The 22,592-nt window shown below is 43.0% G+C and overlaps 1 protein-coding gene across 1 annotated transcript; it reads right to left on the reverse strand.

The window, feature by feature from the left end:
- Positions 1 to 11,383: 11,383 nt before the first annotated feature.
- On the reverse strand, positions 11,384 to 21,260 carry LOC109972754 (coagulation factor XIII A chain). Its single transcript, XM_020621866.1, has 17 exons — positions 21,090 to 21,260; positions 20,885 to 20,972; positions 20,607 to 20,783; positions 19,561 to 19,809; positions 18,739 to 18,857; positions 18,559 to 18,666; positions 17,650 to 17,824; positions 17,190 to 17,328; positions 16,505 to 16,608; positions 16,333 to 16,421; positions 15,757 to 15,910; positions 15,543 to 15,652; positions 14,723 to 14,888; positions 14,293 to 14,447; positions 13,944 to 14,080; positions 13,761 to 13,866; positions 11,384 to 12,211 (listed from the first exon to the last, which is right to left on the reverse strand). Exons 1-17 carry the CDS (start codon positions 21,135 to 21,137, stop codon positions 12,176 to 12,178), a joined length of 2,160 nt encoding a protein of 719 aa, XP_020477522.1. The 5' UTR covers positions 21,138 to 21,260; the 3' UTR covers positions 11,384 to 12,175.
- Positions 21,261 to 22,592: the final 1,332 nt, after the last annotated feature.

Here is a 22,592-nt window from a genome sequence, read left to right on the forward strand (position 1 = left end):
AGAAGGTTTAAAGTGTGAGGAGAAATCACGAATTAATGTTTAAAATTGCAGTTAAAACGGTGGAGGGTGTCGAAAGAGAGAAAAAACACTAAGGAGGGGGAAGGAGGATGAGGTGGATGCAACAGGCGTCACGTCGATGCTGCTGCCTGCGCGTAACCGGAGACGGAAAAAAAGTCTCCGGAACGCGACCAAAAGTGGTCAAACAACAACAGAAACCGACACAAGTCGAGCAGTTCTCTAATATAAAACGCCATGTCTCAATGTTTGGGCACTTTACAAATAAACAAGGGTCGGTTTCTTGCTAAATATGTCTGGGCAAGGTCACTACAGCGGCGTCGAGCTAGCAGCGGTTAGCTAAAAAGCGACCGGAACACAGAACAGAGTGCCCTTCAAAATAAAACGTTCGGACAGAACATTTGGTAATCAAATATGTAAGATAAAACGTCTTCGAGCAGATTGTTTTGGTTTTTCTGTACTAAATTAAACTTTTACATCAAATATAGGCCTATACTCATACTAGTATATTCCAAAAAGATCCATATAGGTTGAACACCGATGTGCAACTATTATCAGCTGCAATTTTGATAATCAAGCATTTTTAAATATGCAAAATATTCACTGGTTTCTGCTATTTGAATGTGTGCTTTTTGTTGTATGTGATGCAAACTAAATATTCATTCATTTTTTTGGACTTTTGGTTGAATGAAACAAACTCTGAATATATCAACACTAGCAGTTTGAAATTATAACTCACTATTTCCTTGCATTTTACAAAGTGATTAACAGACACAGTAACCCTCAGGATAATGTACAATGAAAGTAACTCACTGTCAATGAGGCTGCAACTAACAATTATTTTCTTAGTTAATAGATTAATAATTTTGTCTGTATAATGTAAGAAACAGTGAAAATGTGTCCTTTTGACACATTTGCTAACATGTACAATACAGAAAACCACCAAGTCCCCACATTCTAGAAGCAGAAACCAGTAAAAGTAATCTTTACTCAAAAATGATTTTTGATCATCAAAACAGCTGACTATTTTACTCGGTCAACTAATTAATCAGCTAATCATTGCAGCCCTAAATGTTACATCAACAAATAACAGCCAGTGTCAGCATAGAAAACTCACAAGGCAAAACAGGTCACAAAAATCAAACTAGTGCACAAACAGGTATCACTTTATCCTTTAAAAACGCTTTTGAGTGTGAATTAAATTAAAGCATGCAAAAAGGTCAGTCATTTGGGCCAATAAATTAACAGAAAAATCATTTTCAAGCAGCTACAAGGCTGAAACCTGCTCACCGTGCACCATCAGGTGGTTTTACTTTTGAAAGCCCTGACAGGAAGCTAGTTGCCGTTACCTTAACAGTGGTGTATGGTAGCTTTACACATGGCCACTAGCAGCGAGGCTCCGACCAAAGTGCACCCGTGATATAGATGCTCGAATCCGGCGGCGAGCAGACTTTGAACCCCCTCCTGCCACCCTGCCCGCGGGGCAAAAGCACCAAATAACAGCCCAAAACGTGCACACTAGTGATAAAGTTGCGCCAAAAGTCGAAAAAACTAGTTGCTTGTGATAATTAGCTGAATGAGGAAGAGACCTGAGGCTGAATTCCACCGCTTGGATGCGCATCAAACTAGGAAGCAACACGGAGAGGAGAGAAAAACTATCCCTCCCTCGCCGTCTCCACACCTCAGCTTAAACTTTACTTTAACAGTAGCAACAAGTCCAAACTTTGCCCCCACATGTCAAACTTCGACCAAAGCGAGCACACAGAGCAGGAGAATCCGCAAAAAGCAACGATGGAGAGGGTAGAAAACGTCAACTTACGCTTGACTTTGTTGGGGTTGGGCTGCTTGCGCCGAGACATCGTGGCGAGGATGATGATGATGATGGTGTCGGTGGTGGGGGCGATGATGATGATGATGATGAACGGCTGTGATGGTGGGTGATAAATGGGGATGAAGAAAAAAAGATGGGAGTGAGTGGCTGAAAACTTGCTCCGATGAGGAGAGGAATCAAAATGGCGTTTCCGAAGGGATGTGCAAACTTGGACAAACTTTACTCCGGCTTCTCCCTCCCCTCCCTCCTCCACCTCCTCCTCGGCTTCTCTTCCTCCCTGCTCTCTCCTCTCCCAGAGGAAAAAAAAAACTCGAAGAAAGGAGTCTTCGACAGGACAACGTTCGGTCTTTAAGTTGTGGATGTGTTTAGATTTGGGTCGGACTCCCAGCTCCGGCCTGTGTCGGCGTGTCTTGGTGTCTCCGTCCGTCTAAACCTGATAAGTAAAGCTCATCACGTGTTGTCTCTACAGTCTCCAAGGGGACGTGGCCACCAAGCATCTCTCCGTGAGCGCACACCGAGGTGCACGTTACCGCGTTACTTTCCCCGGTAACGAGCCGTCAGCGCACCAGCAGCAGCGATAGACGGGAAAATAGTTCCAGGATTATACAAAGATAGAAAGTATTTCGTCTGCTAAGGCAGCGGTAGTTTCACCTCCATCTTCTCGTGGACGGTTGCACGACTTTAAAACAAGCAAAACCCTCACATACATGTATGTTATCACCCGCCACAGACATTTACTCCATCACAACTTCACAAATAAAGTTACTCTGCTTTCTCCCCACAGGTTTATTTCAACAAAATCACGCTGCAAACTTCTGTTTTTACCAAAACGTTGAGTTTTAAAGATAAGAAACCTTTCACGCTGTTTGGTTCCCCTGCTCCCTGAGCCACAGAGGCAGCTGGGCGCACCTATCGCGAGGTTTAAGGGGAAGAACGAGCGCAGAAGCTGCAGATACCGCGGGAATTAGAGAGGATGCAGACCGTGAGTTTTACAGGGTGGAGAAGCTGCTACCATTTCTGCGTGGTGTTACCAAAGTAATGAGCTCACTCGATGTTAGTACTGGTTTATTTGATGAAGTCTGAAGGTTCGTGGGTTTATTAGAGTGAGAGAAAAAGTTCCGGAGAAAATAATGTTTTCATCGGGGGTGTGTCTCCAACAGCCCAATCATGCTTTAGTTTGATGTGTAAATGCCTTAAATGAATGTTATCAGCCAAATACTTGCTAACACATGGTTGCTGTATTTTATGTATTAAACGTATTCACAATTTATCCATAATTAATCAAATAACAAATACATTAAAATGTATTTTATTTTAGAGTCCAGGTGTTTTTAAGTTTGATGATGATGAAAGCGTACAATTGATCAATGTAACGTTTCCATCCACACCTATTCTTAACTAAATAAAACAGTAAAAAGTTCATTATTATTCTGTAAAGGTAAAGTAATCATGTATAAAAAGTTCTTCAGTTTGTTTAAAAACTTGTAAAGTTAGTTAATTCCTTTATTACACACAGAAATTAATAAAAAAGTAAAATCATTCCTATATTAAAAAGTAGGTATGTGTTCTTAGTTTTCATCTAAAATCTTGATGCATGTAAATTAAAGCAAGCAAAAGTTAAATTACAAGTAATTTAAAATGAAACCTTAAAAAATAAAGGAATGTCATCTCAAAATCTTAAAAGTAAAGTCGCATGCAACAGAAATCCATTTTAAAACCTTAAGAGTGAAGTAAAGATAAAGCTATTCCATTTCAAGACTTACAAAGAATGTAAAAAGTAGGGTAATTCAGTTTTATGCCTTTAAAATAAAGTATAAAGTAAGGTAGTTAAGTCCCCAGAAATGATTCCAAACCTTTACATTACACACACATTCTTTATTAGAGCTCTTTTAAAAGTGCACAGTAATTCTGGAGTTACATGAGCATAAACCTTGGAGGGTGAAGCAACAGTCACATGCTTGTGTCAGAGCTGCAGCCTCCCTCTGCAGAACCTGACACTTGTTGATCCACCATTTGCAGCCAGCAGCAGTGATGAGGATGTGCTGTGTGTTTGTGTGCTTGGATATAAATGTCCACAGCAGCAGCAGCAGCAGCAGCAGCTCCCTGTCCCGTGCTCCCCATGCTGCACAGAGCCAGGACAGAGACTAAATTTAAACCCTCTCAGACTTTCATTGTTAAATTTAGTGTGAGCGACTCAACTCCTCTCTCGCTGCATGTCGTGTTCCTCTCCCACATTCCTGCCAGCCCTCCATCTCCAGATACAGACCCCTCCTCCCATCATCCCCTGCCTGCGAGAGGAGCACACAGGCATCTCTCCTCCCATCACACCCCTCCTCCCCTGCAGGCGGCTGCAGCAGAGCAGGAAGAGTCTCTGCTTGTCCTGGGCTGGTTCAGCCTGTTGCTGATGAATGAGAAAGGAGGAGGAAGGGCTGATGGGAGAACTGGGTGTTACCAGCACTTTGGTTTGTGGTTAAATAACTTCAAATAGTGCATTCAGTTTTATCTTTACCTCCTGCGAGCTGCTGGGAAGGCTGAGCCGAGATTCACTCTGATCCTCCTGCTCTGTGAGAGTGAGAGGAGAACATCAGTCACGTCTGCATCCAGTCAGGATGTGGTTAGCCTAGCCTGGCACCAAAATTGTAGGCAGCCTGGATCTGCCCCAAAGTTCTGCACCGACACAGACTGAAACACCTCCCCTGTTAAACTGTAAAGGAATGACCAGGGGAGATGGACGAACCTAGAAAAAGTCTCCATTATTAAATGTTATTTGTACATGAGAAAATTCTGTTTTGGTTTTCACTAAGTTTACAAAACTATTCTCTTTATCACTGTGGGTTACTGAGTGTATATTATGGTGTGAATACCTTCTGCTTGTTTGGCATGTTAGCACATGAACATTGTAAGGAACCTCAAAACTACCAGCAGGCTAATTTATACTTCTCCGTAACTATGCACACTGACATGCACCTCTGCAGTGAGGGGGTTTATAGTTAAGCGTGGCTTGCTGAGGGTCCTCCCAAATCGCATCCTGCGGACTTGTGTGTCCTGCATGCCAATTGGTTGATCTGACTTCCTGTTGAGAGGGGCTTGTCTTCACCGATTTCCATTTCCTGACTACTTCAACATTTTCTGTATTTTGTTGTTTGTCAGAACGTCAGTGTTTACACAAGTAAAAATGCAATGGCTATGTGACCATATCAACGACAGTTTTGGATTCGTGCACTGATGCAGAATCTGGTGCACAGGCTTCAGACAAACAGCATCTAAAGCCCGTTTGCCTTCGACAGTGGACTCTCAGAACAAGTAGAAACACTCAACACAGTCAACAGATGTGATGTGATCCAGTTTGGTGGAAGCATACTGAGACCTCTCCTCTGGCTCCACCCTCAAGTCAGGCCATATTTTATGTATATAGCCCAATATCACAAATTTGCCTCAAGGGGCTTTACAAGAGCACATGACACCCTCAGTGTATCAACCCTTGAACTGGAGGAAGAAAAACTCTTTGACAGGGAAAACTTAGTAAAAGAAAAGAGTCAGGGTGGGTGACGAAGAAGGGATCCCTGATCCTGGTTGGACGGACATGCAGTGGATGTCATGTTGTAGAGGCCACATGCTCACCTCCTCTCCACCATGAAGACAGAAAAGAGGACACACTAGTGGTATTTTAACAACACAGCAAATTCTACCTTTTTGCTACATAACACTGCACCTTTGTGCACAGCTTTTTGTTTTTTGTTTTTTTGACTGACCTGGTCCCCTCTCAGAGAGCTCAAGCCTCCTGGTGAATTAGATAGAGGAGCAGAGCAGAAACGGGCTGTGTGCACTGTTGACAGCAGCAGCTCATCAGAAACATCCACAGGAGCCTCCATTTCATTATGGACACACACACAGCAGCACAACAGCAGTAACAGCATTACATCACTAATCCAATCATTGCCTTTCACCTTAACTGCCCACTTTTCAATTCAAATTAAACTATTGAGATACAATGAGCCCACCCCGCCCCCACTGCTGCTGGTGTGGTGGTTGCTGCTTCTCTGGTGAAACACAGTAGCTCTCATGCTAACACACTGAACCAGCATGACCTTGTTGGTCTGCAATCTGATTTGTAAATATGAAATAAACATCTTTTCACCTAATTATGTACATAATAGCATATATTTTAGTGATAATATGATTTGGGCTAATTAGCTAACTGGACTGTGTGCAGTAGTGTGAGTCTGCACTGTGTTTGGATGAAGGCGTATTAGCACACAATCTAATTAGTGTTGCTCTGTAAGTACTACTCAGTGTTTGTCCGATTGTTGCAAAAAAGACTTGCTCATTTAACACTGCTGCAGATGTTCCCACAGATGTGCTGCACCCGTCGGCTGCTCTGCTTTCATTCTTCACCTGGAAAGTCTGGACCCTGTGCTGCCGGTCCTCGTCCACAGCCTGGAGCTGTTTGTGGCTCCTTCTCCTGCTACAAGGTGAAACCCTGAGCAGCTCTGACTCTCTGTGTTCACGGCCTTTTTCTGCATGAGGCTTCAGAGGCTGCAGTAACACAGTCTGTTCCAACACTACCTTTGTACAGACAGAATCTGTTGCTGTCAAAGTGAGGACACCTGTAGGAACTGTTTGCATCAGTTTTCAAGGCTTCATTTACTTCTACTGCTGGAGAGAAGTTCACCTGTTACTAATCCCTGAGAAAGGCCTGGTTTATATAGCATCTACACACAGTTTTGGTTTTACCTCTGGCAGTTTACTGCTCAGCGCTGTACTATTAAATGTTTTCCACTGGACTTGAACTACTCACATGTCTCAAGTGGGTTTAATAAGAATGTGATGCTCTTCATCCAAACTTCTACTGAGTCTCATTTCATAAGGGACCATGTGCTCAGCTTTAAAATATCACCTCAGGTTCAAACAAATGTGTCTCAGATACAAGTTGTGTTACATGTTCTGTAACTCTTTGGCAGCTGTGCATGTATCGAGGGACAACAAAAAAAAAGAAGAACTTGCCTCTGTTCCTGCATCGCGGCCTGAAAACCAGAGGCGCAGAGGAGAGAGTGTGATGTTATTTATTGGACTGTAACCATGGAGCTGTTGCTGAGGAACAAACCATTGCTAACAAAAGGGTGGATTCATCCATTCATCCAGGGGAGGGCAGGAGGAGGAGGAGAGGCATCCCTAAACTCTACAGCAGTCAGAGAGGAGATCCGAACTGCAGGGTCTCCCAACTGTGAGCGACTATGAGCTGACACAGTTGTTGTTGATGAAACTTTACACACTCCTCCTCCTCTTCCTCCTCCTTCTTGTTCATTGGAGCGTTGTCCGGACAAGCAGGCAGGCAGGCAGTCACATGAAGCCAACACCTGTTGGCAGTGTGGGGGATGACAAGCACATGCTGCTCTGCCTCACTGTGTCCCAGCCAGCTTTGACAGCAGTCCTCCATGTCCTTTTCATCCATGTTTCTGTTTTCCAGTAGCACAAAAGGTGGCACAACAGTTTAAAACCTGAAAACAGATGCAGTTCAGACATATGCTCAGAGCTGCAGCAGCAGAGGAGGGAAGATGGTGGAGTGGGGGAGCACAGAGGGAGGAGGGAGGAGGGGGTGAAAAACCGGTTTCCAATAGTGACGGATGATTTGTAGGTAACAGTTGTTTGCCTTGCAGCCTGAGGCCTGCCTCACTCAGCCAGAGAGTTTGGAGCATGTAGTGTGCTGAGTGCAGCAGAGGCTGTCGAATGGCGGTTAGTGTTACCACACTTCTGAGTGGTAAAGTACAGTTTAAGAAGAACTCTGTGGCTGCTGTTAGAATACGGGTGTCTTCTGTCTTCTGCACACTGGAGACAACATAACAGAAGAGGAGCCGGAAGAGATGCTTTGTCTGCATTTGTTACAGTTTATATCTGCACATTCAGGACATAATGCTGGTGTAGGAGCAACACACATCAGTCTACAGCCACTAGCAGCTCTGTGCATGCTAATGTTAGCATCCTAACATGCCCACAGTAATAATGCTACCACGCTGATGTTTAGCAGGTGTAATGGCTTCCATCTTGACCATCTTAATTTAGCATGTTAGCACCAAACACAAAGTACAGCTGAAGTTGTTGTTAAGTAGTTTTGTGTGTTTGGTCATAAACAAACTACTGGGCAAATGAAAACAGTTGAAGGAGTAATGAGATCCTTTACTTAAGTACAAGTAGAAATAGCACAGAGTAAAAATACTCTGTTACAAGTAAAAGTCCTGTGCTTAAAATGTGACTTAAGTAAAGGACAAAAGTATCAGTATCAAAGTATACTAGAAGTACCAACAGTACCAGTACTCATCCTGCAGAATGGCCCATGTGACAGTAATGTCTCTGATACTACTGGATCTGGTTGAGGGACTCTGTCCAAATCTAGCTTTAAGGCCTTTGCTGAGTTAATTTGTACTGTGGTTGTTTTGAAGGACAAATAAGTATACTGGATCAGTATGTTACTTAATAACTGATTAATTGTCGTGCTCATTAAATGTCAGGGATTAGCAAGAGAACCTGGTCACGGACAAGATGGTGGACTGCAGAGCCCGGCAGGAAGCCGGCAATATTAGTTGGATGTTGTTAACCTCAGCAGGATTGGGCGTAGGGTTGAGGTTACACTAACCCAACCACCAGAAAAAAATGTACCCCCTCTGGCCAAGGGTGCGAGCTTGCACATTTTGGTCACAGTCCTCCATCTTGTCTGCAGCCAGGGCCCTGTTGTGTTTAGGACCAGCTACAGTGCTGGATTTTCCTTCACAGTGCTGCTTGGGACGTGGTTTCAGGGTTAAGGCCAGAATCAGAGTCAAAGTGTTAGGGAAGTAATATGCTGTATATGATTCTCACGAGGAAACAAGGTGTGTGTGAATCTGTCTGCAGCAGGTGAAGCAGTGCAGCATTACATGTCCAAACACCCGATGGGGATGTGTCTGGTGAAAACGCTCTGTTAGTGAGTCAGTGTTACACGACGTGCTGCCGGTGCGTGTGCCTACATGGAGCTGATGTGGTATCTGGACAGACCTGTTCTGTGATGCTGATACACTAGATACAGTTGCCATGACGATGACTCACCTGTTGCTGCCAGGTGTGGGGGATGGGAGTGTTCATTTGCACACAGGTACACATTTGTCATATCAATTTTTTAGATACGGGTGACCTCTGACCCCTGGTCTCCTGGTCACTCCTGGGTCTCTTTCTATGTTTAAAACATGTTTATTTCACTTAAAATACTTCAGAACATTTAATATTTTCACATTGTGAATGAAAATTGCACAAGTGTTTCTAGCTCACCAAATTCAAAAACGGGTACTGTGGGACAACCAATATCTGTGCCATATTTCTATCCTTCTTATCACTGGTTGTTGTCTGTATTGATTTGTTCTTGTAAATAATTAAACCTGGTGTGCACAACAGTTTTTTTCAGTCACACTAGCAGTGTTGCTTAAAGGATGGAATTCCAGTAAAGGGCTGTGCTGGTCCATAAAAGACTTTCTCATTCATTCACTCTCATGTGTCCTGGCTCCTCCAGCAGCCCCCTCGGTCCTCGGTCCATCTTGGGACACAATGCTGAGGTGTAAAAAAGCCAGAAGTATGAAATATTAACAGGCGTGTACAGCCATGCTAATGTTAGCATGCTAACATGCTCACAATGACAATATTAAGACAGGTAGCAAGTATAATGGTTACAATGTTCACTGCTTTAGTTTAGCGAGTTAGCATGCTAACATTTGTCATTCATTTTGCAGGTGTTTGGCCATAAACCAAGTGCTGTAGCGTTAACTGGATCAGTGAAGTCGTTATACTGAGGAGAGTGTGATTATCTGCTGCTGGTTTCATGACAATCCATCAAGCTGTTGACATATTCAATGTGGACCAAATGACAACGCTCACATCTTGGTAGAATATTTACCCATAAACTGCATATAAAGAAAACCTTCTGCCACTATGCAAAGTGAAGCCAAAATATCATCGATACAGGGGCAGCCACCTTGATATGTGACACATATCACACCACAGGGGTGCTGCAGTACACCTACGAACGTCCCAGAAGAACGGCCACTAGTACACACCACAGTGTGGGAATATCTACCAAACACAACGGCCATCACCTCTGGGAAACCTTTGATTTGAACTTAGAATTTTTAGTTTGGTTCATGTCCCATCCACTAACATGAAGGGGGCGGGGGTTATGACTTATACTGCAACCAGCCCCCAGGGGGAGATCAACTTGTGGTGGCTTCACTTCTGTCGTCCATCTTTATATTTGGTGTATGGGGTAAATCAATAGTCTTTGGATCAGATCAAATCCTGTCAACAGCCACTGACCAGTCAACTCACTGAAAGCATGGAGGCATCATTCCTACAGGGAAAAAAGGGTTTACAGAGAAATGATGAATGGTAACGATTAACACAGATTTTCATAAATCAGTTGAATAATTTAGCTCTTTCCCGCTTTTTCATGGATCAGCCTGGTTTGAAAGCAGAGCTTCAAACAGACAAAGGGAAAGTTCAATAGACTACATCATGATGATTGCAGCTGCAAAATTGTAAAAAGATTCCCGACAGTGTCCCAGAACAACATGAGGAGACTCAGAGATGATAATGTGAATAAAAACCAAAACCCTCTGATGTGTTTTATGAGAAAATGACCCACCTTTCTGTTGTCACCACCTGATGTACCTGCATGTATTTGTAGCGGTCAGACAGGAGAGTTAATGCAGGACAGTCAATGGACACTCCAAGAGACCTTTACAGACATCCCTGAAATGAATGAATCACAATAAATAGTGTTATTCTTCAGTTATGAGCTGTACATTCATGTGCTTAAGTATCAGAAGTAGAAGAACAGGTTTTATTTATTTAATTTATTTGTTTTTATTGTTGACACATTGTTAGATTCTTTTGTAATTTAATTTTCTAAATTAAACAAATTAATTAAACAAAATTTTTGTGTTTTATATTTCTTAAGGAAAGTAAGTGAAAATGTCACTGAGGTCAAAAACAGAGCTGTGACAGTAAAGATAAAACACTACAGAAAGCATTAACAGGAGAAAACAGTTACACAGTAGATAAAGCAGAGCTACTGACCAGTTAAGAATTTTAACATGATGAAAAATTATGTAAAAATGATGCTAATAACTTTTCTGAAGTCAACATTGATCAAAAGTTGAGATATTCCCAGGACAAACTCTTTAAGATGAGTGACAGGCAATAGAGTAAACTAAGCTGCAGGCCATAGGAAAAGACTGCTGCCTCCCTCTAGTGGTGCCACTGCTGCCCTGCACCTGGAAGCCCAGTAGCTGCACAAGCGGTACCCAGGTCAGAGTCCGCTTCATGTTCCCTTCACTTCATGTTCTGTAAACATAAAGTGCCACTACAAAAAGTTCACTTGGTGATAATAGTAAAACTCTTCAGAGTTTCTAGGTTTGTTGTCATCAATGATTCAAATGAACCTGAGAATAATGGCCAGTGACACCCTCAGTGCTTTGGAATATGCTTTTATTGTTAGTAGACAGTAAGTTCAGCATTAATACAGTTTAAAGGCACAAAGCTAAAAAAAAAAAGACACAATCACATTAGTTTTCATCTGATAAAAGTCTGGAATTACAATGATAGTCCTCATTAAACAGATTTTATATCCAGGCTGTGAAGAGGCTGTGAGGGTTGTGTCGTCATGATCTGTCACCAAACCGAATCTGACTGCACTGAAGCTGGCAGCTCCCGTGACTCCTTGGTGTTTATCAATTTAAACTGATTGATTAGTGTCAGAGCAGAGATCTGATGGAGAGATGCTGACCCACCTGAGTCTGAAGTCTCAGTTTAGTCTCCGATGATGTTACATCTCAGTTTGTCTTAAGTCAGTAGACATTCTGTCATTTTCTGATCAAAGGTGAAATATGAGAAAGATGCACTCTGGGGGAAATTGTGTGTTGTACTGAACTCAGACCAGTGTATCGATCAAATTTACCTAGTTGAGCATGTTTAAAATCTATCTAATGGCTTCTAATAACTTGACAAGCTCTTTCCTCTCCTGTATAGTCAAGACACTTTCATGTACTTTAAGGATACTGTGACCTTCGACCCTTGGGCCTCTTCACAAAACCTGCCTTAAAAAGTTACACAAACCTTCATATCTGTGCAGCAAATGATTAAGACTCTGCATTTGCTATATTTGTGTAAAGTGAAATGAAACAAGAAAAAAAAAAATCACCATAGAAGTAAACTAAGCGGCTTGTTGGCTCCGCCCACTCAGCCTGACGCTGTGCCGATTGGTGGATACATAATGAAAAAGCCGAGGGGAGGGGTCACAGCTCTGTGAACCAATCATCCTGTGATGTCAACTTCAACAGCTCCAGTCACCTGAAAAACAGGACAAGGCATCAGTTAATGTGCTAATTCCAGTTCGGCTCATAGGTTAAAGTTGTCCCTAGGGCTGCTCTCAAATCAGGATGTTCAGACTCAGGTCATCAGCAGACTCAGCCTGTTAGCACACACACTGGCATGCTAACTCCGTACACTTCTGTCTTACTGACTGTTTTGTTGTTAGTAGAGAAGGCGAAGGTAAATCATGTTAAGACACGGGCGCCATTTTGGGAGGGGGTACTGTTTTACCTGCATACCTTCTTATTTTGTTTGGCTAAAAAGTTGTTTAAATCATTTAGATCTCACTTTCCTAACCGTGATTCACAATGGATAACCTTAGCTGACTAACTTACTTGTAGTGGACCTAGAGATCCCACCGAGGAGAGCGACAGACTGAAAAATGACTCTGCACCTTGATTTCAGCTTTTGGTTTGGGAGATATTGCTAGTGAGATCTGTCTGCAGCTAACACAAACACTGTCCTATCTGCTCAAACTGAACACTACAGCGGACGTTTGGATGTTTTTGAAGCATCCGCTACCTGTATGGAATAGTATATTGTTTTGTTAACTACTAGATGTATGTAGTGTATATTTCTATGAGGGCTAATGAGCGTGATGCTCCCAACAAGAGAAGAAGAAGAAGCTTTATTTTATTGTCATTGTACATTGTCACGTACAACAAAATTTTGTTTGGAGCCAAGGCGCTGCGTGCATACACGTCGCCATCACGGGCAACTTTGGGGGTTCAGTGTCCTGCCCAAGGACACTTCAACTTGTGGACTGCAGGCACCGAGATTTGAAACTCCAGCCCTCCAGTTAGGAGATGACTGCTCTAGCCAACGCACCACTGTCGCCCCCCAAGCCGTGTTTACCCAGAATTCAACATGTCGTGACGACAACTTCACATTCTTGGTATTCAGGTGCAGCAGCTGTGAGGAAAATGCTGAATTTAGCTTATTCTAGTAACATCTACAATTAACACATTAATCAAATCAAATTTTATTTGTATAGTGCCAAATCACAACAAAAGTCATCTCAGGACACTTTACAAAGTAAGGTCTAGACCTTACTGTTATCAATATTATTACATAGGGAAAACCCAACAAATCCCCCTTGAGCAAGCACTTGGCGACAGTGGGGAGGAAAAACTCCCTTTAACGGAAGAAACCTCCGACAGACCCCGGCTCTTGGTGGGTGGCCTTCTGCCTCGACCAGTTGAATATGCTTTTTAGTTATTTTCATGATATTGTGTGATAATGTTTAGCATGCAGCATTTTGCATGTTTGCTAACATTCAAAAAATGACCAAAATGTATATTAAAAAAAAGTCAAATTTATGTGTAAGATGAGTTGAAAATGCCCAAACTGTCTGTGTGCCATAACTCTTAATAGTACAGAAGTTGTTTCTGGTGCAGAAGTAGGCTACAGTAGTCAACTACACACCATCTGACTGGCTACCAGCACTTCCTGCCTCTCCCCTCAGTGAAAGCAGACTGAGCAGATGAACTGGTCCTGTAACAGTAACATGCTGAGCTGTGGAGGTTACCTGACGGAGGTTCGAACAGTCCAGCACCGCCATGAGGTATCGGGCACCAGCCAGCCGAGGAATGAACGACTCCATCTTGGAGATTGAAGCCCGAGGAGCAATGGCACTGAAACAGATACAGAAAGAGTTAACCGTACATGTCGGAGTCAGTACAGTACAGGCGTGTTTGTGTGTGCACAGCACCTGTAGTAATATTCCACAGGGTACAGGAGTCCGGGTCCCTCTATGTGCAGTCTGGCGTCTTCCAGATAGAAGGGGAAGGGGTTGGTGAAGGAAACAGTCAGGAACATATTGCGCCCTACTTGAGGCTTGCCGCTCACCTGGAAGTCAAATCTTTAGTCATTTTTATTTAAAAATGTGCATTCTTACACAAATGTCACCATTTGACAGTACTACGAAGTACATTTCAATGTTTCAGATATCCAGTATTTCCTGTGAGTGTCAGTGTACTTTATGTACTCTGTGTTAGCTGTAATAAATGGAATATCCACAAAGTCATAAAAGGTACTATCAAAACTGACGTGTACTTTACCTTCACAGTGAGTGCTGGGGTCTGCAGCTCCACCACCTTCATGGCGTTCACTAACTGGCCACTGTATTCTCCAGTCACCGTAAACTGGATGCTGAGCTGTGAGCCCAGCTGAGGCATGTACTCCACCGCCGTTATCCTAAACTTCACACTCTCCGCTGCAACACACACACAAACAGGTCTGTGGTTATCCCTCGTGGGAACTTCACACTGACCCGTTCTCATTTCCTGGACACTCACCTGAACCTGTACAGAAGACAATCAGGGCCACTTTGAAAACTGTACTTGGGTTCTGACTTTTTTCTCAGAACCCAGATACAGTTTTCAAAGTGGCCCTGATCATCTTCTGTAAACCTTAAACCAAGTCATCACTCAGTGATTTACATGGTTGTCGAACTGTTTATCTATAAAACTACTAACTGATGTTGCTCACTGCTTCCAGCTGCCACGGTGACAACAAAATCCTGATCTGAAAAGTCACTGGCCGGGGCTCCGGTGTAGAAGACGACTGAAACCCCCAGGTGAGCATTGACAGTTGCGGGGTTGTCGCCCTGGTTGGTGAAAACCACCACCACGTTCAAGTCCTGTCCCAGTGTGACCTGGAGAAAGGGACAGAGAAAAGGCAGAGCTGACAGGCCTGGCAGAGAAACACCATGCCACTGTTCTGGGTCAGAATGGATTAATAATACACAAAGAGAAGACACCGACATACAAGTAGGAGTGGGCATCCATTTAAGATGGACGGCATCATTTCAGAAAGATTCATCGTTCAAGTCTGTGTTAAAAACATATTTTTATCAGGTTGCTTTCCTTATTAGTTCTAAATGTTTTAAGAATATCTTATTTTAATTATTCTTTTCATCAATTTATTGTGTGCTTCATTTGTTGTACAATACTTTGTACTTTGTTTGAGAAGTGGTCTATAAATAAAGCTTATTATTGTCATATATACAATATATGAATCCAGGTTTCTGATGTACATAAACAACTGGCTGTTATTCGAGTATGCTTCACTAGTCACCCACCACTTTCTCCCAACATTTTACCACACGGGGTGGAAAAGCTGCTTTCAAACAGTTCTAATTAACTTAATACTGGCGCTCCAAACATCTGTGCTGTCAGTATAAACGTGTTTGTCTAGTGCATCGATTATAGTAGAAAGATGACTGTGTGGATGCGTAGAAACACACGGATTCACACACGGTACAGATACATGGACAGATGGAGGATGGATACGCAGACAGATGAGTTACTTGTTCAGCGGTGATGGCGACGGTCACCGAGGCCTGAGGCAGCTCAGAGTGGTCCCTCTCACAGCCGTACTGCTCGGCCCGGGCCATGCTCCTCTCGTCCTCCACAGAACCTGCACACAGACATCACCTCAGTAGAGATGGAGCTCTACCCATCTCTGCTTCAGGCTGGAGCTGGACTAAGACCTTTTTCTTTATCAGCTTGTGTGTGTGTTACCATCAGGGTACTTGTAGGTGTGTGTGATGTCCTCAGGGGCCGTGCTGCCTATAGCCTTGGTGTAAATAGCCTTTCCGACGTAATCCTTATACACAGCGAACGGAGTCAGAGTCCCGTAGCGATCCCGCTTCATGCAGACCACCTCACTTTGTACCTGGAGGGAAGAGAAAGCCATCATCGCTCCAGCTCATCACGCTGAAGCTAAAAACTTTCATTTTCATAAAGAAGAGAAAATGTCAAGTGAAAATTATTTAGTCACTTATTTTGATTCAGGCTAAGATGATAAAATGTCAGAAAACAGTGAACAATACCAATCAAAAAAAGTGCAAATGTATCAATATGAAATACATTTTTCAGATAAATGAAACAAAGAAAAGAGGCACATGCTCAGATCTGAGATAGCAGAAACAAGCTATCTGCCGTTTTTGATGGGTAACGGTTTACAGGATCAACCTGATGCTGACAAGTTTTAGATGATGCACTAATCAGCTAGTTGTTTCAGAACATTACAGTACATAGGATTTTCTCACCTGCTCTCACATATGTACTCTGCTCTTAGAAAATACTGAAACTCACCTCAGCAAAGACAAATCTTAAGTCAAACGGGTGGCACAGCAGGCCTTCCTTGACGGCAGCTACTGAAGCTGGACCACAGCGATAAAATCCTGCGAATCAAACACAGAGACATGCTTATCGTTCATCTGTCTGTGCACAGCATCAATCTCTCCACCTGTCTTATCTGTCCTACCATCACTGGTCTCCTGGGGAGTGGCGTCCACCACCTGCCATCCGCCGAAGTTGGGCGGCAGGTCAGCACGGGTCATGAACGCTTCGTTCCAGCAGTGGAAGTTCCTACACAGAGAGACTCCTGTTATTATACCATGGCTTTTATTTTTTTAACACTAGTCTACAGAAAAAAGAAGAGAGTTTGAAGTTTGTATTTCATGAATTACAGAGTTCTTAGGTTGGGGATGACCCTGAGTTGTACATTGTATGTTAGCCAACACACGGGCGCCGTTAGGGGGGGGAAGTTAGGACGATTCTAAGGGCCCACAAACTTTGGGGGCCCACAGAGACTAGCTTTGGGTGAGATAGAGGGTCCAACTTCAAATTTTTTCATAGGGCCCAAAACTGCTAGCGGCGCCCCTGAGCCAGCATTTTAGCCTTTGATTACATTTTGTAAAATTGGCACCGCTAAAAGGGGCCAAACTAGCTATTAGCTCCTGTTTGCAGTCACTGGGCTGCATGGTAGTAAAGAAAACTTTAAAGTGTGATCATTCTCATGCACATTTCGAAGCTAAAGGGATAGATTTTGTAGAATCCAGCCTTGTGAAGTGTTTCTGATTTGAATCACTACTTAGTACAATCCAGGCAGGGTGAAGAAAACTGGAAAGGCCTGGTGTGAGGCTGGACTTTCAGGTGTGTGGACCAACCAGATGGAGTCCCTGGTGTTGCGTCTATCCAGCGAGCCATCACTTTCAAAGATCATGTAGGTCTTCAGGTTTCCCGAGTTGTCGTGAGCTGAAAGAAAGTTGGTGATGACTCTCGCCGGGATGCCGAGGCAGCGGAGGACTGAAGAGATAATTGAATATAGGTTCCATTGTTACCTCAGGTATAATTTTTCAGTTCTCCAAAAAGCACACTCATTGCTGCACTTCCTTTAAATCTAATATAAGAAAATAGGATAAAACATTTAATGCTGTTTAATACGTCTACTTCAGTACAGGGAAACATGTTTTACTCCACTACTTTTATTTAACACTTGTAGTTACTTTTCAAATTACGATTTTACACAATAACATGAGCTGTCCTGTGCCTGTTCATCAGTCCATCCAGGACTGTTATGGAACCAGCATCTTTACAGTGAGTCAGAGTGACAGCATGTGCACTCACAGGTGTTGAAGACTCCGGCGTACACCCAGCACTGGGCAAAACACACAGGGACTCCAGTGCTGAGGTACTGCAGCAGGATGCTGACACTGCCTGTCCACGATGTGGGTGCCTTGCCCATGGAGAAGTCATCGCTCCAGTTCCCAACTAACACCCCGTTGTCATCCTGAGAGTTAATCTGAGGGAAGAGGGAGACTGAAATGTTCATTACACACCAAAAAAATGACAACATCTCGGCTACTCTTCAATGTATCTATAGCACAGTAGCATGCCACTGTTTAGCCCTGTTAGTGCAACATTAGAGAATTCGGCGCATTAACATGGCTCATGTATGACTGAGGCTAACTGGAATTTAGAGACATCTTCTCAAAATTTGAATACATTCTGACCTGCTGGTGGCATTAGATGAAGAATCAGGGATCCAGTCCAAAGACATGCAGCTTAGGTTGACTGGCGACTCTAAATCGCCCATAGGAGTGAGTGTGAGTGTGTGGTTGTTTGATTACATGTCAGCCCTGTGACAAACTGGTGACCTGTCCAGGGTGGACCCCGCCTCTCGCCCAGTGTGAGCTGGGATTGGGGTCCTTTTCAGGATAAGCAGTACAGATAATGGATGGGTGGTGCATTTAGTGAGGAAGTGACATGACCGACTGAATGTCTTGTTTAGAGATGGAAGAGAATAACAGTTCCTCTGCCTTCTAGAACGCACTGCCAAAGAGAAGAGAAATGCAGCTTGTACCACGGTTCCTTCTGTAACCATCTGTTCATGTCTGGTTAAAGCTGTGAGGAGCATTAATGTAAAATTGGCCAGTGTATTAATGTCTTCACTGTGTGGCCAGGTCTGTCTGGAAAGGTTTCTGGCAGTGTTGAAATACTTCCAAACATTAGGTGAACCTTCTGTGTTGCTCTCACCATGGCGGATCCCTGCCTGACCACTTTGATGATGTCACCTCGTTTGCTGATCGGCATCCGGGACATATCCAGGATGTAAATACAGGCGTCCAAAATACTGCGCTCAAACTGCAGGGAGAGAGAACATTCACGTTAACTTCTCTCTATGGTGTGTGTCTGTGTGTGAGTATTTGTGTGTACCTGTCCATACGCCCAGGTGCGTTGTGTCACTTTGTCAACAGAACCCTGAAAGATCACACCGCTGTCATTTAGGACGTACTCCCTCCGTTGGTCTTCATCAGGAAGAAACACGGCGTCTTCTGCACAGAGCCGGGCAAAAAGACACAGCACCACTGGTCAGAAACTACTTCAGCTGAAGCACTCGTCTCCTTTGTAAAGGTGAAGGCCTGCTTTCAAAAGCAGATGTCTTCTATCATTCTCAAATAATGAAACTAGAGGACAAGAACATTTTTGTCACAGACCTAAAATTAAATATCCAGACACTGCATCTTTTGGACCATCTCAGGGGTTCTGGAAACATACACTGTCTATGTCAGTGGAAAAATGTGCAGACCAATTTTCATGGTAAAAACGAGACCAAAACGAAACTAAGTTCCATTTGATAACAGCAACTATGACCAAAAAGTGAGTTAAATAACCAGGGGGACTATCATGCTAATCCCCTGTGAGCGAGACCTGAGGCCAGCTCTGGCCGTCTCACTAGCTTTACTTCAGCAGATCTCGCTTGCTTTAGCTGCCTGGTGGGTTTTATGGTTCAAGACACAGAGATTCAAGATTCTTTCATGAAGCTGCACATTCATAAGCTATACAAAGATATACTTTAACATTGTGGTAGTTATTCCCACAGAAATACATGTGATATTTTACATTAATCAAACCTGGTAAATACAGTGAAAAAATTAAACACTCCACCTAAAACACTCCATTTCTCTGACAGGACAGACTAGCAGTGCTTCTCTGAGCAACTAGGAGGCAGTAGAGGGACAGTAGCAGCATTCCTACCTGGACACCAGGCATTGAAGAGCAAGTACAGGTCAGTCGTGGGGTCCCTCTTGGTTCGCTGCATGCCGGTGCCTGACAGGATGGCCACATAGATACGAAACTTCCCCACGATGGCGTTGGCCGTTGGCGTGATGCCCAGAACCAACATCTGACCCTGGGTCTGCAGAATCCTGCCTGACCACGGACCTCCAGTACGGGAATTGAATGTCACCACCACCAGGGTGTCAGTAGTGGGTGAAGGGTCAGAGCCTGGGGGCGGGGGAGGGCGAGGATTAATAATGGAGAGGAGACAAAGAGAGAGGAAATGAGGAGACAAGGAGAGAGGAAAGAAGACAAAGAGGAAAGGAGGAGTCAAGGAGAGAGGGTTCCTGAGGGTTACTGGATCCCATGCTTGAGAAAATAAAATGCTGAAGTGTTAGTAAAACAACAACAGTAATTAAACAAAATAAAAGTCCTGCTAACCGTAATTGATTTATTTGAGATTATTTTGTAATGATGTTGTGTGTGTGTTTTTGACAGCCTTGGGGAATGTGTGTACTAATTAGTCAAATGAACGTGAAGCTGTATAACGAACTGACAGTCGTCTGATTGTTCATCTGCTAATTGGTTAATGAGGGAGCAATTTAAGTGCCAGCGCTGCAGCCACTGAGCACGCTCCCTGTCTAAAACCTCAACCATCAGAGCCATGGAACGTGGGGAAACCAGTGTGTGTACTGGGAGTACATGAATGTAGTACTGTGCATGTATATCAGCTGTTTTCTTTCAAACATGTTTCAGATTTTTACAGCCAGAGCTAAATAACAAGACAGGACATTTTACATGGACAATGCTCATTATACACCTTAATATATATAACATCAATATACTGCAGTACTGGAAATATCATGAGTTGGTTAAATAGAAATGTAAAGTAATGGCCTCAAGCCAATAACCACCACATTAAAAATGTAAGTTTACCCAGATGCAGTCTGTGTTAAAAGGAATCATTTACTGGCTTTGTTTCTAGGAGCAACAGATATGAGATGGGCTCAGAGAGTCAAACTCACCAATCAGGAACTCCACTTGGAAGTCGTCGTCTGCGGTCAGGGGGAGGTTGAAGGTGATGTTCATCACAAACTCCTGACCACGCCGGACCACTAGGTTCTGGACATTATAGGCAGTGGTGTGGTGTGCGGGTTTGTTGACCTGCTGACACATGTCGACGCTCTGCACATACAGAGACACTGGGGGGGGACGACAACGAGAGAGGACGCCATGCGTTCACGTTATTATTAAGCAGTGCTGAGAGTGTTTGGCTTCTGCGCAGCCAGGTACAAGTCCTTACATTCCCCAGGTGCAAATCCTCTGGCTGAGGGCGCTGGTTCCTTGCCGAAGTCATCGTCATGTTTATCCACGAGATTGTGGTAGTCTTCCTGAAGATCAGTGAAACAATTACAAAGCAAGGAAGGAGCCAACGAGGACTCGGTGAAGGACTAAAAATCTAACACTGAACATATTTTCTACTCTTAGTGAACAGTTTGTGGCAATACCCTGATGCGGCCATGTCTGGTAGGTGGTTTGTTGGTTGGTTCAGACATGGTGGTCAAAGGTCACACTGAGGTCACTGGACAGATGCAAAAAATATTAAACCAAAAACAATCAAACATCAAAAACCTAACATCTGAACAAATAATGTGTAATGTAATAGCACAAGGACATAAATGTGAAATGCCAGACACTGACTGATTAACCGGTAAAGAAATAAAAGTACATTTTGTCCAAAATCAAAAATACTGTCTGCGGGAAAACGCTACCGATTTTTTTCTTTTAAAGAAATATTCAGTAATATAGCAGTCGGTCACTTTCAGGCATGAAGGTGTTGTGTATCCTTAGCAAACCTAGAAAAAAAAGCTCATTTGAAACAGTTTAAAGCTTATTGCTAATCCAGCTTCACAAAAAAATACGAGTTTCTGTTGTTAAAGTTCAGAATCACATGGTAGGTTTTTGGCTTTTTCTCTGAGCTTGATTTGTTGTGAATTATTAAACACCTTTAGGCCTAAAACATTTATTTAAATGAAACCAAACACTGACAAACAGCCAGACACCACTGCTGTTTTCATATGCCTCTAAATATCCAACAATGCATCGAGGCCTGATGTTTATGTAACTAGGTGTCAGATCAGTGCACGGTATTTCCCTCAGAAATGAAGCACCATAAAACTTTACTGTGAGTAACGTGGGCTGTTAGTTCAACCTCTGTCTGCTACAAAACATACGTGTTGTTTCCAGGTTTGTTCTAATCTATAAAACAACAATACTTTTCTCCAAGCTGGCAGTTCAAATAACCATCAGTGAAAACACAAACAAGTTAGTAAATGACAACATTAGAAAAAAGAAGCTGAGGATCCAGATGTGAAGCACCAGCTCTTAAGAAAGGGACCTTCTTCTTCTGTGGTATTTTATCATGGACAAAATGAGAAGAGAATCACACTGTAGGTAATTTTGAACAAAAGATAGAAAATGTTCATAAAAATGTGTCCTGAAAAATGTTGAACAAGTTTCTGACTCATCAACATATTAAAACAAACACAATATAACTTGTTGTATTAAACATGAGAAAACAAACGTGAGACACTTCATGATATTTAGCTGACTGATAATCAAAGTGTGTGTGTGTGTGTGTCTTACCGGTCGGATGACAAGGAGAAGTCTCCGAGCAGATGATCATCAGGCTGCCTCCGACGGCCATTTATATATACACAGCACTTCCTCTTTTTAGACACACACACACTTGTTGCAGCATTGATGAAATGGCACATTATGCAGAAAAATATCAGCATTAAACAAATATTTTAGTTGGGTTTGTAACTTTGGGAATGTTTATTTGATTTGATTTGATTTGATTTATTCTTTCAAACATGTAACAACAGTCAATATGTCAACACACATAATTCCACACATATCCACAAGTATATTATCAATTTGCTTATACCTAGTACATGCTTGAACGGAGTAGGAAGAAGTTAGACTTATCTAGTCCTACCCCCTAACAT

The sequence above is a fragment of the Monopterus albus genome, unplaced genomic scaffold (genome assembly GCF_001952655.1).
Source record: "Monopterus albus unplaced genomic scaffold, M_albus_1.0 scaffold269.1, whole genome shotgun sequence".
Lineage (NCBI taxonomy): Eukaryota > Metazoa > Chordata > Actinopteri > Synbranchiformes > Synbranchidae > Monopterus > Monopterus albus.

Excerpts from the sequence above, each read along its gene's own strand:
- LOC109972754 (XM_020621866.1), bottom strand. The coding sequence starts at position 21,137 with ATGTCTGAACCAACCAACAAACCACCTACCAGACATGGCCGCATCAGG. Across the intron at positions 20,784-20,884 it reads AGGATTTGCACCTGGGGAAT|TGTCTCTGTATGTGCAGAGC; the intron begins GTAAGGACTTGT and ends GTCCCCCCCCAG. Across the intron at positions 14,081-14,292 it reads CCCCAGCACTCACTGTGAAG|GTGAGCGGCAAGCCTCAAGT; the intron begins GTAAAGTACACG and ends TTTGACTTCCAG.